The sequence below is a fragment of the Hippoglossus hippoglossus genome, chromosome 14 (genome assembly GCF_009819705.1).
Source record: "Hippoglossus hippoglossus isolate fHipHip1 chromosome 14, fHipHip1.pri, whole genome shotgun sequence".
NCBI lineage: Eukaryota > Metazoa > Chordata > Actinopteri > Pleuronectiformes > Pleuronectidae > Hippoglossus > Hippoglossus hippoglossus.
This window is the reverse complement of record NC_047164.1, coordinates 11,319,030-11,338,037: the sequence shown is the minus strand read 5'-3', so window position 1 is coordinate 11,338,037 and position 19,008 is coordinate 11,319,030. Positions and strand designations below refer to the sequence as shown.

At 40.2% G+C, this 19,008-nt stretch overlaps 2 protein-coding genes, 1 long non-coding RNA gene and 1 other non-coding gene across 4 annotated transcripts; 2 read left to right on the top strand and 2 right to left on the bottom strand.

Annotated features, from left to right (window-relative positions):
* Window positions 1–11: 11 nt before the first annotated feature.
* Window positions 12–1,801, top strand: LOC117774218. The gene is made up of 3 exons (XR_004616034.1): window positions 12–72; window positions 165–212; window positions 1,599–1,801. It is a non-coding gene; the product is annotated as an uncharacterized LOC117774218 (long non-coding RNA).
* Window positions 1,802–2,954: 1,153 nt separating this feature from the next.
* On the bottom strand, window positions 2,955–13,539 carry pgk1 (phosphoglycerate kinase 1). Its single transcript, XM_034606451.1, has 11 exons — window positions 13,461–13,539; window positions 10,246–10,296; window positions 9,950–10,105; window positions 9,592–9,736; window positions 7,588–7,691; window positions 7,231–7,350; window positions 5,179–5,293; window positions 4,766–4,945; window positions 4,499–4,676; window positions 4,179–4,277; window positions 2,955–3,778 (listed from the first exon to the last, which is right to left on the bottom strand). The coding sequence occupies exons 1-11, from the start codon at window positions 13,523–13,525 to the stop codon at window positions 3,738–3,740; spliced, it is 1,254 nt and encodes a 417-aa protein (XP_034462342.1). The 5' UTR covers window positions 13,526–13,539; the 3' UTR covers window positions 2,955–3,737.
* Window positions 13,540–14,817: 1,278 nt separating this feature from the next.
* Window positions 14,818–17,672, bottom strand: LOC117774215 (cytochrome c oxidase subunit 7B, mitochondrial). Its single transcript, XM_034606456.1, has 3 exons — window positions 17,346–17,672; window positions 15,759–15,874; window positions 14,818–15,053 (listed from the first exon to the last, which is right to left on the bottom strand). The coding sequence occupies exons 1-3, from the start codon at window positions 17,380–17,382 to the stop codon at window positions 14,970–14,972; spliced, it is 237 nt and encodes a 78-aa protein (XP_034462347.1). The 5' UTR covers window positions 17,383–17,672; the 3' UTR covers window positions 14,818–14,969.
* Window positions 17,643–17,753, top strand: trnal-caa. The gene is made up of 2 exons: window positions 17,643–17,680; window positions 17,708–17,753. It is a non-coding gene; the product is annotated as a tRNA-Leu (tRNA).
* Window positions 17,754–19,008: the final 1,255 nt, after the last annotated feature.

The window sequence follows — 19,008 nt, the reverse complement described above, 5'->3', positions numbered from 1 at the left end:
TTTGTTGTCTAGATGCTGATCAAACAATGGATGTTTATGAAAACTTTTTCCAATCCTTGCCTATAACAGATGGTAGGTCCCCTGTCCACTGTATCAACATATCTGGTAGAAAGAAATGCTTACTCATGGTTTCCAGTGCATTAAAGCTCGACTCATTCCAACAGATGAGGACGACTACGAAAACTCTGAATTCCTGCAGCAACAAGAAGATGGTGAGTAGAACAAACAGTATTTGTTTGTGTTATGCATTGTTTATCTGTAATTAACATTAAATTACAGACTCTCTGTAGCCTCCCTGAGCTGAAGTGAACCTACCTCCAGGCAATTATTATAACTGACAGGTCCATCAACAGGAAATTTACGACTTGGATAAATTATAAATCATCTTTTAAGAAGAGATGTCAAAGGTTTTCTGGTTCCAACCTTCTAAATGTTCAGATTTTCTATTTTCTAACTTCCACTCTAAGAAGAAAACAAATTAAATATGATGTAATATTCTTTTACATCTGCAGCATAGTTGAATGAACCTCTGGTATTTCATGTTTTCCTTGAATACAGTGCATTGGCCGTAAGGTTTTTTACTGGAAGTGATTGTGAAACGTTGAAATCAGAGTTGAAAAACAAATGAGAAAAATGTGAAGGTTTATAAGTGAGTTAGTACAGTAACAATGAAACTGTTCGCTTTTTCAAACATATTAAAGCGGTTCCTTCTTCTACTAAACCGCGAACTCTCGTACTAAAAAATATTCCAAAAAGTAATGTAACCAGTAACTGGAATGTACTGAGGCAGAAACAGAAAGAACATATAACTGCACCAGTGCCTCAGCATAGAACTCGTGTACAGTTCTTGGATGAATGTGGTTAAACCTGCTGCAGAAATTCGCACCTGAGTGAACTCTCCAATAAACACACACTGAACATTGAAATCATTCACCCGTCCTTAGCAATCACCCTGAATCACCCTGGCAACCACAAAATCAATCCTCTCAACTGCCTAGAAACACCATAGAAACGGGCCCCGCCGACCCCAACGGCCACCCAATCAGATTCCATCGTCCAAACTTTACTTTCTTTAACAGCTTATCGAGAGCGAACAGTCAAACACCCAGCAGCTTATCCAGCGTGTTGTTTCCCCCCCACGAATCCATTGATTTCTGTCGAGTGTTACATAACATCTAAGGCCAGTTATGATCGGCTTGTTAAAAATGCTGACGAATGCCTCTGCCAGTCGTTCCCAGAGATGACGACGACACTGTCCCAGTCAGGGTTTGTGCAGAGGTCACCAGCAGAGTTAGAACCTAGAAATCCCATCAAATGTTTTCCTGTACTTCAAAAAGAAGGAAACAAAGTCATGACATTAACACTGCTGCCTGTGGAGTAATAGAGATAATATGTATTTATACTTTTGTAAATTAAGATTTTACAGCTGACTCATACACAATGTAACACAGCATTTACTTTAGCATAAAACCCTTTATGCTGTTGGTCCATATATAGACAGCTGCTATATTGCTGTGTTCACTTATTACACTGAATGTGACATTTCTCATTTTCTCCGCCTTTTTCAACTTTCTCCACCATTTATTTTTCTATGACAGAGGAGCTCGATTATGTGAATGAAAGCCCGGTTATGCGCCTGACGGGGACCATCCTCAGAAAACACCAGTGAATGACGCAGACAGCCTCTACTGGCTGTTGTCCATAGCTGACAGTCCAAGTTGTTCAGTTTTATTGTGTGTCTGCTGTGTGTGATGTGCAAATTCTGTGGACAGCTGTGTGAATAAATACTCATGAACCCTCATTGTGTATTGTCTGTGAAAACGGAGGTCGCCACCTAGCGGTTAACAATATGCAAAACATGCAGAATTATATAGAGCAAGCGATGCCTCGTCTCAACATTTACCGCAAGTAAGCAACTGCCACTTCCGGTGAAAGATGTATTTCTTTGATGTTCTTGTGCGTTTGTTTTGATACGAGTGGTTATTTGGGTCTGAAAACTCAAAAGTATTGAACAATTTGTCTTTTGAGTATTAAGGTGGAAATGAATTGGTACCTTCATGTAAATACTGTTGGAAACAAGTACCAGTTTCATTCTCAAATTTTTTTTTCTCTAGCTGAACAGACTTGCATCACTCTTTTTTCTCTGTCCAAAAAATCTCCTACAGAGTTTATGAAAATGCAGGAACAGAAATAATCTCTGTAGTTAATGTATTAAAAGTGGGAGCACCTCTTCCACCCCTATGTAGTGTTTTAAAGGAGCACAAGGTTTCAAAGAGTATAAAGTCAGTGTAAGTACCAAGTGTTTAAGATGGAGATTACTCAGAGAGGCAACTAAAGGTCATATGAAGCAGTCATGTACGTCAGTGTATTAACTGCATGCTTACATTTTGATTCAGATATTTGTAGAAATACTGGGTGTATTCAAAATAGAGAGAGCTTCGTATGCATGTCACAGACCGTATATAAAGATGGACGACATGACTGCTCCCTGAAAGTGAAACCAGTGTGTTGCAGTCTACGTCCTAAACCCTGCCTCCTCTATGTTAGTGGATGGAACCCGAGTCAAACTAAAAGGGTTGTATCGTACATTTTTCTGTCATTTCAGGTAGTTTTTACACTGTTTCTAAGTTATTCGTTTTTTGATGCTCTGAAAATAGTCATTATTGACATGATACTGTCTCACGATTGGTCGATCCCCTGACTGCTGCTGTGCAAATTCTGGCTCCACACGACGTGATTGGTGCAAGATGGCAGCGCTTATGCCCGGGATGTTTTGGCGTGGGAGGAAATTGAGACACGACCTCCAACTTTATACACAGACAAGGAATTCTCATTGTATCTCAGCTGGTAGATAACTTGTGTTGCAGGTAATGACACATCACATAATACACTGAGCTGTGACACCATAACATCATGAAAAGCCCTTCAGAATAAAGGAACAGGTCAGAGAACAGTTTTACACAGAAACGGTTTTATTAACCTGAACAGATCAGCTGAGATCGACACATCTCAGTCCGACGCTGCTCAAACCAACAGCCAGAGAAGACGAGAACCGAGCCAACGTCAGTGTGAACAGACAGAAAATATGAACGTCAAGGTACACACACATTAACCATTTCTATATATATACCGAATGTATACCACGTTGTCAAAGGAGGTGCAGTGATGTTCCGGGGCAGCTATGGAAAAGTGACGCAGCAATACACACATTCATACGCACACATACACTCAAGAGCCAGTGTTTAAGTTCCTCGGAGGTGAACCGACGACTCCACTGATGATTTTGTTAAGAAACACAGCAGTACTCCAGACGAGTCAGAGAAGTAAAGCAGAACTCTGACACCCCTGTGACAGTAACACTTTCGATGTTTCAGTCGTACTTTCGGTAGGTCAACAGGGAAATGTATCACCTGAGCAAAATAACTACTTCCTCCACAACAAGCCATTTGATCCGTTTTAGTCTTAATTCTGAAAAATAAGGCAGAGGGCTCTACTTGTTACAGCCATCATCGATGGATTAGAGGCAAAGGAAATGATTCCTCCGTGAATCACAGCTGACATTACTTTAAACACAAAGCCTGAATACGAGATGAAATGGCAGAGAAAGCAGGTGGGTGTTTTTGCAGGGTGGGGAAGGTTTCAGGAGTAAACAGGAATCTGGCTGAGCAGCTACACACCTTTCGCACAATCACTCTCACACACCCACTCTCACACACACCAGTGAGCTGATGGAAAGTTTAGGCATGGCTGAGGGCATCCACGCCGGGCAGGACTTTACCTGAGGACACAAAGACAGTGAACACACAGTCAACATCATTGTTATCATCGTTATGCTTCAGTACAACTCGGCACTGAAATGAAGTTTGTATTTGTTCGTCATCCTGTGAGGTTTATCACTTCTTAGTGGAAATTTGATGGGGGCTAAGTCCATATTCAAACTGTAATGATCTGTTTGAGTTTAAAATATTGAGTCTTAAAGAGCATCAGACTGTCTGAAGTAGTTTTCCTCAAGATCCAGCAGAGGGCGCTCACTATCAACCTGACTGAATGCATGCCCTCTTGACCCATTAGTAAAGTTAGTCAGTCAAGTTGTCACAAAAAAATGGAGGATTCTATTCAAATATATTCAAACTTTTGAGTTTTGGGACAAAGCATCGTGTTTTTTTTCTGTCACTCACCCTCCAGCAGCTCCAGGCTGGCACCGCCTCCGGTGCTGACATGGCTGACCTTGTCCTCTGTGCCCCACTTGGCACAGCAGGTGGCAGTGTCGCCCCCACCTGGACACAAACACACATCGTTCAGACATGATTAAAGGGTTTATTTCTACATTCTACAAGACTCTTGTTGGAAGATAATTTATCTTAGGTTATAATTACTTTGAACAGCTCTGAAAAATGTTGGCAGACTCACCAACTGAATAACATGGCTACAAACAAGCAAGCAAGCAAACAAGCAAACAAACAACAAAAGCTTCCGTCCACCTTCTTGTCTTTCTTACCGATAATTGTGATGCACCCAGTTTTGGTCACCTCGACCACTTTGTCCATCATGCTCTTCGTCCCTTTGGCAAAGTTTTCCCACTCAAACACACCGACCGGGCCGTTCCACACAATCTGCTTGGCCCGGCCCACCACCTCCGCATTGGCCTTAATGCTCCCTGGTCCACAGTCCAAACCCTGCAGCGGAGAAAGAAAACATTATTACCAATATAAAAAATTATAAAACTTGAATTGGATACTGATGAAAATTAATATAAATTTCTCACCATCCAGCCAGCGGGAATGCCTGCAGCGACGGTGGCGGTGCCAACGGGGGAATTCTCGTCAAACTTTTCAGCGGTGACAAAGTCGACGGGCAGCGTGATCTTGACCCCATTCTTCTCAGCTTTGGCCATCAGGTCTTTGACAATGCCAGCCCCTTCCTCATCGTACAAGGAGTTACCGATCTGACAAAGGCAAGAGGAAGAGAGGAAATGGGAGTAAAATATGAATCACAGACTAGTGTCGAGCTGGTTTGTGATATGTTGACAAATAACAAGGGACACAGAAGTGAAAATGTGAATTAAGTATTTGCACTTTTCAGCTCTGCAGAGCTTTATTGAGTCTTTTTAGCTCTGTGTTCAGCTCTGTGTTTTGGATTTCCTAAACCTTGATGTACCCTTCCTGAGATTTTCCTCACCCCCATGTTGTTGAGGACTTTGAGGAAGGTGAAGGCCATGCCTCCGCCAATGATCATCTCATCGACCTTATCCAACATGTTGTTGATCAGCTGGATCTTATCTTTCACCTTCGCTCTGAGAAACAGACAGAAGAGAGGCGGAACACGTCAGTATAGATAAGGAACAAAAGAGGTAGCCCACATGAGAGAAAGATGGTTGATATTTACATATAGTACTAAACTAGTTTGAATCCGTTTCCTGTGATGTGATAAATGTTCCACAAATAAAATGTTTCACACATGTCAAACTAGAACTTAAATACGGCTTTGGAAAAACAGACATTCTTGTTTCAAAAATGACTTAAGCCTATTATCAAAATACTTGCCCAAAAATGTTCTGTCGACTGATCAATAATCAGAAGCTCTGTGCAGTTATCTTGCTATTGTCACATCAAAAGATCAAACAATTGACACTGTGATAACTTTCGAGAGAGGTGAAATCCTGTGTCACAGTATTATTAACGACTGTGCCGTGTGTTAGACGCTGATAAATGCATTAATCTGACACTTAAACTGGAAATACTGGATTATTTCTGGGTCCTGAAGAAACGCAACCCCAACCAATACAGCCGATTGAATTTAATACTGAGATGTTTCACATGTATTTGGACGCATATAATTCTACCAAATATTTCTGACCATACATACAGATTCAGTCACAACTACTTGCGACCTCATGACTTATCTGTTTCACTACAGTCTGAACTCTGATTACACTCGTCCCGTCTGTCCGTGAACTGGCTGCACCGCTCGACACTGAGCAGATGTGACAGTTGCACACTGCACTCAGGCTAAAATGGACTCTGACACGAGGCCAAATGGTAGCTTGGCTAAACTGAGTATTACAGCAGCTTCACACACTGTTTCCTCTTTATTCATTCACAACTTGGACGAAAAGAGTAAACGAGGACCCTTCAAATATAAAACCACTTGTTCACCAAACACTGAAAATATTCTATATAAATGAAGAGTGTTTACCAATTAACAAAAATTTAAAATATACATTAAATGAGCTCTCATCTCCACACTAAGTGCTGAGCAGTGACGGCTGTGTCTTGAAGAAAGCGGTGCACTGTGACACCACAGATTACATAATGAGTTTATAGTCTATTCCTGGATGGTCACCTGATGGTGTTTTAAAAAGAGGCTGCAGTGTGAACAGCAGGAGACGGAGAGGACAACACTAAAAAGTCAGACTGTCTTTTAAAACCAAAATGTACCTACGAAAAAAAACTGGTGTTGTCAGTTTTAGCTTTTAAACCTGGTTTGATCCAGAGAAACACAACCATCCTCTTGATTTATGCTGTAAAGCCCATCAGCAGATTTGAGTGAAAATCCAAACAGCTTGTGCACAACATCAATCACAGTGTATGACATTAAAAATGGTTCTACCAGGGAAAGGTTCCCATAACAGGTTTGGTCTGCTGCAAGAGTCTGTGTCACATTTTGGCTCCTTCATCGCTCAATCATACTCATTCATTTCTGAAGTGTGAAATTCACATGGGAACTAAATAAAAGCCCTGATTTAGTGACAATTGACATGGTATTTGTGTTTAAATGCTACATTTCATTGGTGACCGACTTTGTCTCAACACATTTAGGGCAAAGCCAGTTTTACTTTTTTGTAATTAGTGAGAGAGAGACAAAGATGGTCTGTGATCATTTTCCATTTCTGTTGTTAGGTGTGGCTGAAAAGAACAGACGTTTGGCTCCTGAAATGCTTCCAGCAGACATTCAGTGAACTGGCAAGAAAAATGGTTTACCTATTGTTTACCTTGTACTCGTCTTACAAACCGTTGTTTGTTGTTTTGGTGCCTGATAAGCCTTTAATTGCATTAATCTCTTACTCCAAACAGACTTCCTGGATAATCCTTCATGCCTCACTGGGACCTTAGAATTACACTGCAAGCAACGCAGCCTCTTAAATTTTCTTTTTAAAACCACAGTGCTGTTTTCAGTCCCATTACCCACGAACACAGTCAAACTTGAGTGGTTGAAACTAATCATTCTCACCCTCCGAGGATGGCAAGGAAGGGCCTCTTAGGTTTCTCCAGAGCCATGGCAAAGTAGTCAAGCTCCTTCTTCATCAGGAAACCAGCGGCCTTCTGAGGCAGATTGACTCCCACCATGGAGCTGGGAGGGAGGGAGAGGGAGACAAGAGGTCAACAGAGGAATAGAAACGGAAGAGGATGAAGACAGCCGATTTTTGTTACAACAGCATGATCATATCCAGGGTTTCTGCACAGTTAATCAAGTAAAATGTAATGCCACGTAGATTGCCACCTTTAAAATCCTTGTATACTGAATTTGAGATATCTTTGCTATTGATCTCCATAATGACTGTACCCAGACAGTCAGAGTCCCGCTCACCTGTGGGCTCTGTGAGCTGTGCCGAAGGCGTCGTTAATGTAAACATCTCCCAGTTTGGACAGAGATGCCCTGAAGGAATCAATCTGCTCCTGGGTGGCCTTGGTCTGAGGGACAGAAAAGATGAGAAAGGGTAAGAGAAGAAGACGAACACTGAGGGAACGAAGTAAACAGAATCAGTTGCTGAAGTCTGAGTTTCTTTTCACCTCTCTATTTTACCCACAAGGGATGATTTACAATTTGCTTAAAGACAAACAATTCTGAATTCTAAGCAAGGCTTGTGTGTTCAGTCATTATTCCCTACCACAAAAGGAAAATTTCATGCATTTTCAATGACCTTGTTGTGCACAAGTCAGCCGTTGTTTGACGTTTAATAATGTGCGTGGTTCATCCTAATGCAAGATTAAAAGCAGCTAATGTCCAAATTCAAATAACAGTCACTGCTCACTTGACTATTAGTTTAATACATCATACCAATGAGCAAAATGGTCCATGTCATTCAGAACACCATCTACACCAGCACCTGAATGAAAATCCTACTTACGCCTGCTACTATGTGGCTCCAACGTATATGAACAAACTTTGAGCAGCAGTATTCAGTCATAATGGATCAGGTTCCTGCTGCACTTTAACAGTTAGAGGTCATGACTGAGAGACTGGGGGCCAGAGAAAGGTCAAGAGAGCTCTTCAGTGTCGTTCAAATGTCAGACGGACAAGTCACTGCTTTTTAAGTTTCCCCCTTCAGCTCACATGACAGATTATATTTAATTACAAATCTACAAAATATTACAGGGTCTCTTTCATACTTTATAGTATTATCACGTGGAGCTGGGAAACTCATTATTCCTCTCCTTCATTCACCAAAGGCATGACAAACAGTGAAGTGATTTCAGTGTCTGGAGCAGCTCTGTCTCTGAGAAATGATTTTATAATAAGATAAGTGTGATACAGTAGAGCGGTACAGTAGAAACCGAAGCACACAGGCTACATACCAACCAGGCCTCTCAGGACAGGAAAAGCAACACATGCAGCCAAGGACAGCCCACTGACCTTCAGCATAAATGTCAGCAGGACAAGGCTGCTGATCCACTGAGTGGCCCGGGATCAGTTTTTATACAGAGTCCTGAGCCTATGTCTGTTTTTATACCGAGCATCTGCATCTCATGAAGAAGAACAAGTTCATCACTCAGATGTCAAAGTCTCTTCCTGGTTCCCTCCAGAGGGAATGAATGAAAAGATTGCACATTAGGCGCTGTGATCTTTACTGTCTGTGTGACGATCAAACTTAAAATTCAAAAAGCTGACGACGTGACAGGTTGAACTGAATCTTCGCAGTCACTGCAGAGCTCCAGACCATGACATCAATAGACGGTGACTCAGCTCTTTCAGAGAGACACTGCAGCTGGAGTGACTATGCATTTTCCTCCAGGTGACCTAGCAGTGAGAAGTTCTACTGAATAGTCTGTGTCCGACAGCCAGAGCACAACCAGTGATCCGAACACATCGCTCGACCCTCCCCTACCAACTGCACTGAAGTTTTTCTGACCACTATGTAATGATCATATATTTTTTTGGTCTAAAATCGGAAATTATTTCAGTCCTTTCCTTAATCTTTTCAATGAGGAAAACACCTAGAAGGCATTTATTTTGTAGTTGACCAGTCTCAACACCCACTTACTGTGCTTTACACTAAGTCATATTAAACAAGTCACACACATTCATAAAACACATTTAAACATAGTGATTTAATTCCTCAGTATCTTTCCCCAGGACACTTTGACATGGGAACTGGAAGCAGCGATGGATCAAACCACCCTCTCTAAAACCTGCTCTACTTCCTGAGCCTTATAATGTACTGATGTTAATTGAATAAATGGTCATATTTAAGTGATATAAACAGTATTTGCTATTCTCACTAGTAACTTAATGTAAACCAAAACATATGACGCACCAAATTCTGCCAAATGTTAGTAACCATGTCCTCAATCAGAACAATGAGAGACTCACCTTGTTTCCTGAGGCATCCTTGCCTTTTCCCTCTTCAGCGACGTGGAAGCGGAGATTCTCCAGCAGGATAACTGATCCGGTGGCGGGGTTAGCGCAGGCAGCTTCCACCTCTGCACCCACACAGTCCTTCAGGAAGGTCACGTCCCTGAAGAGCCGCAGAGGAACAGTGAGGATGATTCATCTTTTCACAAACCCAATATTCTATGATCTTGACAGACCAAACTTAATTATAATTTGTTCAGTGCAAACAAAACTATATTCCAGTTATTTCTTCATCTTATACTTTAAGAAATAAACTGGATGTATAAAGAGGGGGGGAAGAAAAGTAGAAAGCGAGCGATTCAGTCTATAAACTCACTTTCCAAGCAGGGTCTTGAGCTCGGCAGCGACGGGCTGCAGGGAGTATTTCTCAGGCACGAAGTTTCCATCAGGGCGGCCAAGGTGGCTCATCAACACGACGGACTTGGCCCCGTTGTCCAGGCAGTGTTTGATGGTGGGAACGGCTGCCTTGATCCTGAAAATGAAGGAACATTGACTTGAGTTTTCCTCCTGCCACTCTTTCTCTACTTCTTTTTGCAACGAACCTCAGGAACTTGCAATTTTTTTTTAACTGCGAGAACAAAAATTTGCTGTAAAAAATGAGATGGGCTTTACCTCTGGTTGTTTGTGATGTGCTTGTCCTTCATGGGGACGTTGAAATCGACCCTGGAAGAGAACAAACATAATTAACTGGAATAAATGAGACTATTGAGGTGAGTAGTGCATTAGGGAGGTTTTGGTGATTTCCTGTGTTTCCAGTTATATTTGAATAAGGGATGTTGCAGTTCATTGTTTCCTCTCCTAGGCTAAAGGGGCGCCCCATGTGGGTAATTATGTGATATTATATATTTCAGACAGTTCTATCTAGTGAAAGGCTTTCATCAACTTTTCAGTGGCAGCATTAGCTTATATACTGCTGCTCTGCCCATTGAGCTGGTTGTTCCTCCAGCTCTGCAGTGGTACAGTTAATGAGAACATGCTGCATCCCTCATACTCCAGTCGGTTACATAAGCTCCTCCCTGTCGGAGAACCTGATGCACTGAGACACATGATCAGAGGGCACACACACTAACACACATTCTGCACACACACCTAGCATACACTGCCATTGAAGCAGCAATCCATTGTCTCAGTCTAAAACCCAGCAGTCAGCAGTTCAGCGGCTCAACAGCTCCTGTACACATAACACTCGGCCAACTACCAACTGTAGTAGTTCTAAGCTATTTAATTGTTCGTTCTGTTGTCATTAGCGTGGATCTGCCCATCATTGGAGGTTCATCTACACACAGACTCAGACATTTCAGGCTGAAATAAGCTCAGTGGACGAGTTAAACCTTGATGGGCTAAGACAAAGAAGTAACTGATCAAGATACCTCGGTGTGGCCAGACAGCTATTTTTACACCAATGACTGGGAGCCACAGGCTTTATAACATTATCTACCTCCTTGTTTCCCTGTTACCATTTTCATTGGAGTTTTATAGGTTTTGTGTGGAAAGGAAAAAGTGTTAAGATAAACTCAACCAATAAGACCAATGAGGATATCTGGCCTCTTTAGAATTTGGCTGCTGAATAGGTTTCTGTCGGGCACTGCCAGGTCTCTACAGCAACGTCGCACCTTCCCTCTTTTTAATTCTGGACCAGCCACTCACAAAAAGCCTCTCCTGCAATCCGTCTACAGTCCATAAAACCCGTGCAATCTGCATGCTGCGACAGGCCCTGGGTGTGATACGAGGTAACTCGGTGCAACACACTGTCAGTCCACACTGAGACTAATTCAACGTGTATTTGACCTTTTAACACTGAGCAGTGCAGGCTGAGGGCTGCTGCTGCTGCCAGTGAACCTTGTCCTATGCAGACTGTTGTTACACCACCAGATTGAGTGAACCAAAATGGCCCTCTGACATTTCCACACAGGTGTCAGTTTCAAGTAAAATTGGTGTAGCCAATTGCACTTGAAACTTCACAGTTTGTAGAAATGTCCAGAGAGTAGATGGCGGAACAATAGTACGTACAAATTATACAACTGTCTGTCAGATAAGTGCCTGTTTATTATTAAATGAGTAATAAAGCTCTGTTAATCCTGGCAGTGCAACATCATCAGATCTATGGAGGGGGGGGGGAGTAAAACCAAGTTCTGGCCCTAATACAACATGGGAGATTTTCTTTTGATTTTGTGATTGTCTCTGCATCTCATCATTTGATGTTTACTTTGTAGTTTTTAGTTCCTGCTCAGAAAATGTGAAGACCTCGCTTAGGGCTTAGATAGATATGAAGCCACTGCCGTTACAAGTCTTAATGCATCACGACCGGCTGGATTATTGCAGTGATGTTAGTTCAACATAAGGAGCGGACTCTCTTCATGCAATGATAACAATTAAACGCAAAAGACTAAATCTCAATGTATGCAGTGATGTTAGTTTAATCTAAGACTGACCCTCACTGTATTTAGTGATGTTAGTTTAATATAAGCCTGACTCTCACTGTATTTAGTGATGTTAGTTTAATATAAGCCTGACTCACTGTCTGCAGTGATGTTAGTTTAATCTAAGCCTGACTCTCACTGTATCCAGTGATGTTAGTTTAATCTAAGCCTGACTCTCACTGTATCCAGTGATGTTAGTTTAATCTAAGCCTGACTCTCACTGTCTGCAGTGATGTTAGTTTAATATAAGCCTGACTCTCACTGTCTGCAGTGATGTTAGTTTAATCTAAGCCTGACTCTCACTGTATCCAGTGATGTTAGTTTAATATAAGCCTGACTCTCACTGTCTGCAGTGATGTTAGTTTAATATAAGCCTGACTCTCACTGTCTGCAGTGATGTTAGTTTAATCTAAGCCTGACTCTCACTGTATCCAGTGATGTTAGTTTAATATAAGCCTGACTCTCACTGTCTGCAGTGATGTTAGTTTAATATAAGCCTGACTCTCACTGTCTGCAGTGATGTTAGTTTAATATAAGCCTGACTCTCACTGTATTTAGTGATGTTAGTTTAATCTAAGTCTGACCCTCACTGTACTTAGTGATGTTAGTTTAATATAAGCCTGACTCTCACTGTCTGCAGTGATGTTAGTTTAATATAAGCCTGACTCATTGTCTGCAGTGATGTTGGTTTAATATAAGCCTGACTCTCACTGTATTTAGTGCTGTTAGTTTAATATAAGCCTGACTCACTGTATTTAGTGATGTTAGTTTAATATAAGCCTGACTCACTGTATTCAGTGATGTTAGTTTAATATAAGCCTGACTCTCACTGTATTTAGTGCTGTTAGTTTAATATAAGCCTGACTCTCACTGTATTTAGTGATGTTAGTTTAATATAAGCCTGACTCACTGTATTTAGTGATGTTAGTTTAATATAAGCCTGACTCTCACTGTCTGCAGTGATGTTAGTTTAATATAAGCCTGACTCTCACTGTATTTAGTGATGTTAGTTTAATCTAAGTCTGACCCTCACTGTATTTAGTTATGTTAGTTTAATTTAAGTCTGACTCTCACTGTCTGCAGCCAGTAGATTTCAGACAGTTTGAGAACCACTGGTCTAACGTCACTAGTTTGATTCCCCCCGGATGCAGTGATGGTTGCATCCATGCAGCATCTCCTCACAGGCACGTAACATGGCTGGAAAACACGACAACCCACAAGTTCACTTCCTGTCCTCCGTTGAATGGACTGAACTGCTCCACACATCGTGCTCCATCACTGTTGTGTCGTCACTACAGAAGCTACAGCTAGCTACATCAGGTACACGGTGTAACATCCGTTAAATAATCCCATTTCCGATTAGCCGCGGCGGTACCAGAAGCTAACAGGCAGACCAGAGACGCTCACCTCATAATGACGCGCTTCCCCTTCACGTCCACCTTGTTCAGGTTGAGTTTGTTGGACAGACTCATGTTGCTGCTGTTGCTGCTGTCGCTGCTGTCGCTGCTGTAGCCGCTTGTTTCCTGCACCTTCCTGGATGAGTCTCCTCCGCTTCCTTCGGCTGCTTGCTGGTTAAACACCGAATGACACCTCTGACCTTAGTGCAGCGCGTAGGGACACCGGCGGGGCGGGGCAGAGAACACTCCCCCATACGCGATTGGCTACAGCGCAAGGAGGGCAGTTAATTTGATTGGATTCGGTGGCTGTCTGTTGTCTGACGTAGGCGAGTGGTCCGCTCCTGTTCCCAATCTCCTCATTTTACAAGGATGTGGAATTATTCCATCTTTTAACAGTTTAATATAGTTTTATTATATATTATATTATTATTTCATTTTAAATTATATTTTATTCTATAGAAGTGCAGCAAGGAACTGGAAACACATCGGCTGCAAACCAATAATTAAAAATCAAATACACAAATCATGTTAATTGTTTTCTAGAGGGATAGTTGTTAGTTTTGCTTTTGAATTTTGGAGAATAAAGAGTTAGGAATAAAAAAATTCTGAAAGGGTCTTACCTAACGCACTTTTATGAATTAAAGTACATTTTTCGCTGACAGCTTGTAAATTGTGACAGATTCCAGTATTGTAAGTCCCTAAAAATTAAATTATTCAAATCTTTTGTTTGGGATAAAATACTAATATGCTGTAAAAATCCCCCCAAAGTATAAGCGTGAAAATGTTTAAGGACTTTTTCCAAATTGACTATAGTCAGGTCCATGTGAACGCTTTGTTATTGCTGTAATCATTCATTCTGTTCATACCGACCAGTAACAGATCCTCTTAAGTGTGATTTTATATTTTGTTATTGAATAAATCCTCCACCCAATTAAAGGGAGAGATAGTTATCCATGCAGTGCTCTTAGGCAACATGAACATTTAACTTTCATGCTCTCGGGGTCACAGGAATTCCTCAGTTATGGTGAATGTGCATCAACCATCTCATAAAAGGTGAATAATGTTCCTGAGGGGTGACTTTGTACTTTCAGATAATTGAACTGAAACAGCTCGAGTTTCCAGTCACTTGACGTGTGGAATTGTAAATAATCAATTACATACTTTAAATATAGTATGACATCACAGATTGTCTATAGCTCCTGCCTTTTTAAATTTCGCCCCTTGATAGAATAACATTATATTATGACTTTGAACATTAACATGTCAACTTGGACGACCAGAAACTTACTAACTGCTGGAGAGACAGCTTTGATCCTTAATGGTTGCTACTCTGTGTATGCATAGCTTAAAAACAAGGAACAATCAGCCTGCAGAATCACATTTAATTTATTTGAACATAGTAACATGTCGGAATAAGCACAGCAGGCATCCGCTTCCTGAACACAGATATTAATTATTCATCTGTACAACCAGAGGGTTTATTAGGTGAAACAAAAAGTCAGTCAGTCATAGTGGCTCTTTACTCTTCAGCCTCTCTCCATTCTTTGGGCATGACCTTTCCGACGGGTGACAGATTCCAGGTGATGCCGGTCTGAGTCAGCACCTGCGCAAAGACAGGAAACACAGAAATTAATCAAAAACATTGATTTATTACCTGTATCAGTTTGCTGATAGATAACAGTGTTGCTCACAAACTTAGAACTCTAGACCTTGTTGATATAAAACTTAAGCCAAAGATTTAAGAATCAGTATTTTTAGAATCAGTGATTTCAAATATCCCCAAAAAACTGTTAACAGTCTTAAAACTGTTTGTATTAAATTTATAAAGAATGCTTACAATCTACACAAGAGATTTGAAGGAAAAAAGACAACCATGGCACCCACTTCTTTGATATCATGTAAACGGAAACAAATATTTTCTCCAACATGCATCTTTATTATATTAGGTAAAATGGGCTATATAACATGACAATAAACAACCTCAGATCGCCCTCCAGTGGTTATGATCAATAGCCGACATTCAGGGACAGTTGGGGTTTAAATTAATTTATCTAAAAAACACCAAAATAAGAACTCTGAAAACTACAGGTAAAACTGAAAAAGGCTTCAGAGGTTATTAAATTCAAATGTGACCTTCTGGTTAAATTTAGAAGTGATTAAGTATGACTCAAGCCTTTTTAAAATCCTTTCTTGTTAATGCATCCCAATTTAACCAGGTTGCCCCATATACCACTTTTTGAGCAAGTTGTCAGTTCAGGTCATTCTTATAAATAAACGTGATGTGGACAAACACGACAGCACAACTTACATATGACCAGACAGCCGTGGCGAAGACGGCTCCACCGATCATCAGGCCGTTGCCGTACTTGGAGTGGAAGTCCACGCGGACGGTGGATCCATGCCTCACCTGCCGCACCGCCTGACCTGGATGACAAAAAGAACACAGCCTTCATGGTAATGTCAGGCATATATACACTCCACTAGTGCTAATTTGATATTATGACTTCACAGTTTCAAGCATAGCAAATTTCCTTTATGAAGACTCTTTACACCTAAGGATTATATGAAGCTCCAAAGTAGAAAATTAATGTCTAAACAGCCGAACTGATTAGTCAATAAACCAATAAGATGATTAACAGAAAATCAATCAGCAACGATAATCGAATGATGATCATGATCTGTTTCCAGTTTCTCGGATGAAAGAATTTGGAAACCGTTTTACAATATTGAAAATGGTATGTTTGGATTTTAATCCATTGGTCAGAACAGGATATCTGATGTCACGTTGGACCTTTATTTCAGTACTTTTTCTTACATTTCTAAAACCTAACAATTTATAATTCATAGATTGATTGATCGTGAAACTCATCAGTTGCATGTGTATCATCTTCTACATCATCTGTTAAATAAATTAACTGATGAATTCAGGATAGATTATGAGTAAAAGGTGCAGTAATAGTAACCAAAACTAATGTGTGCATAGTTACAAAAATGAATGTGCACCAGAAATGTTGTATTAGTCCACAAGTCATTATGTGGACACAGCATAACCTTGCATGACCCTTTTACACATAGCCACTTGTGTATAAATAGCAAACACATCTGTGGCTGAATCACAAAAACGACATTTGAGGATGGGAAATTGGGTTTTGGACGTTTGTGAAACATGTTCACAATTATCTGATATTTTTTCTTAGATTGACAGACAAACTAAAATGAAAATCAACAAGTTAATAGGTAAAGACAATAATCCCCACATTGCTTTTCTATAAAATGTGACAAGTCAACTAAGGGAAACAAACTGTTCTTACATATGAATGATCATATTAGACCTTTGTTTTAAAGTATGAATGATGGGTTGTCTGAAAATACTACAAGATAAGAGTTATTGAGAGACCAAATCCCTTCAAAGTAGTTTCTGGATTATTTAGCAAACTGGGAATATTGTCATGTCTTTAACTGACCCTCCTCTTTCAAGGTCATCACCTGAACTACAGTAATAATTAATGCAGATTCTACTACTACTACTCGAGAAGAGAAACGTGACAAACAACTTAGCTCATCATGAATATAAGTTGCACAGGTCAATGTCTTGGACAATGACATCTCGAAGATAATAATTTAAATATAAAAAGTAATTAAAACCTTACAAGTATCTTAATCAGGACAGATAATTGACGTGATTTATTCACACAAATACGTTTATTAGGACATATAACGTCTTCTATGTGGAGCTGCCAACGTTAGCTAGCTAAGTTAGCAGTAGCTAGCATGCTGGCCGCGGTCACAGATCGAACAGAGATCGTCTAACCTTGCAGACGGACACTAATAACCCTTATCCTGACTTACACACACACACTCGGTGTATATTTCTACAAAGCACCGGTTTACTCACCGGTAACGTTGACCGCGGATTTAGCGAACCGGTACATGTTTGCTTCGCTTGGTGTCTTCGGTTACCCTTGAAGAACGGAAGTCCAATATGGCCGCGGCACGTACACACAGAGCGGAAGTGACGATTGCGTATACGTAAAGGTGCGTGAGTGTGAGCGAGTTACACTCAAATACAGGACAGTCAAATATACACGCAGAGGAAACAGTATTGATCTACATGTTAAATGATTAAGCGATGTTTGGTCGGATTTCGACTCAGACAGATAAATACCACTGACGCTCTCCGAGGATACACCGTGTCAGGATGGCCGAGTGGTCTAAGGCGCCAGACTCAAGGATTGTCTCCTTCCGCAGAAACGGGAATTCTGGTCTCCGAATGGAGGCGTGGGTTCGAATCCCACTTCTGACATAATTTTTTCATTTTAGTGTCTTCGTGTTAAAGTATAAACTAACAGCAGTAACACAACTCATCAATCAGTACTCAGCCAAGTAATGATAAACTTTATGGTAAAAAATAATCAAAAGTCTGCAGTAGTCTAAATACTAATGTCTGAATTATGTCCACTGCTTTACTTTACTCCTCACTCCTTTTTGAACATGTAGATTAAATCATTAAGCGTCTGATTATTTTTTTCCTCATCACTGTAAATAAATAATAATAAAAAGTTTTCACTTGTTTGTATATTTTCTTTTCGTTATTTAAAAGGTTCAAAATCAATAAAAATGTATAAATGGATGCTTTATAAACGGGTACATTTTTTTGTCATTTGCATTTTCAATTCAACATCTTCAACCAATACCACCGAATAGGTTTTTTCCTTTTAATATTTTTTAAACTGTGCCTCCTTTTGTGATATTTTATTTTTAAATGAGTATTTCCTCCGTGTAGTGTTAGTATTTAAATACATTATCTCAGTAGTACATCATTGAAATTTAACAGAGTCTTGACTAAAAAGTTAATTATTTATAAACATCTGAAATCTTATTTTAAGAAAAGTCAAGATGCCACTTCAGATATATTTCATAATCCTTCGTCGGCTTTTAAACCTGTCTTAAATTTTTTTGTTTGGACAGAATACTATGTGTGGATTCAGGAAGTCACTTGCGTCAGAATCACTTTCAAAATGTTCTCAGTCACGACAAATTCATTTAAACCTTTGTGAAGACACTGAAATACACTCTTCCTCCTTTTGAACTTTTCTTTATTAAATCAAAAACATCAGTCATGATTATAACAGGCTGACAGTATAGTAGTTTATGTATGTACATACATAGTGTACATGTTCCCTCATTGAAATTGTTTAAATGGAAAGTGACAACAGGCTGTTCTGTTTTTTGCAGGGAATCATTGCACGATACTTTCAGTGCCCAATGTGGAGTCCAAAATCAAAGTCTAACAACCTAGAACGTCACTGTGAGAATCACGCGAGGTTCAGTTTAGAAGCGTTTAGAAACAGAAATCAGCAGTGGAAGTGAGACCTTTTAAATTTTACCAAATGTGCAAGACAGTTCAGATCAGAGGCTGCATTCGATGTGTTGTAATGTTACAAACATCTGAACATAATATTTTATTGTGAAGAGCTGACCAAAAAAAAAAAAAAAAAAAAAAAAAAAAAAAAAAAAAAAAATCGACTTAATCCAATCACTAATTTAAGTAGATAGAA

What these genes read in the sequence shown, in the direction of transcription:
- pgk1 (XM_034606451.1), bottom strand. Translation starts at nt 13,525, where the DNA reads ATGAGTCTGTCCAACAAACTCAACCTGAACAAGGTGGACGTGAAGGGG. An exon ending in AAGTCCTCAACAACATGGGG is followed by an intron (nt 4,946 to 5,178) that starts GTGAGGAAAATC and finishes TGCCTTTGTCAG; the next exon opens with ATCGGTAACTCCTTGTACGA. An exon ending in GCATTCCCGCTGGCTGGATG is followed by an intron (nt 4,677 to 4,765) that starts GTGAGAAATTTA and finishes TCTCCGCTGCAG; the next exon opens with GGTTTGGACTGTGGACCAGG.
- LOC117774215 (XM_034606456.1), bottom strand. Translation starts at nt 17,382, where the DNA reads ATGTACCGGTTCGCTAAATCCGCGGTCAACGTTACCG. An exon ending in ATCCGCGGTCAACGTTACCG is followed by an intron (nt 15,875 to 17,345) that starts GTGAGTAAACCG and finishes TTTGTCATCCAG; the next exon opens with GTCAGGCGGTGCGGCAGGTG. An exon ending in CCACGGCTGTCTGGTCATAT is followed by an intron (nt 15,054 to 15,758) that starts GTAAGTTGTGCT and finishes GTCTTTGCGCAG; the next exon opens with GTGCTGACTCAGACCGGCAT.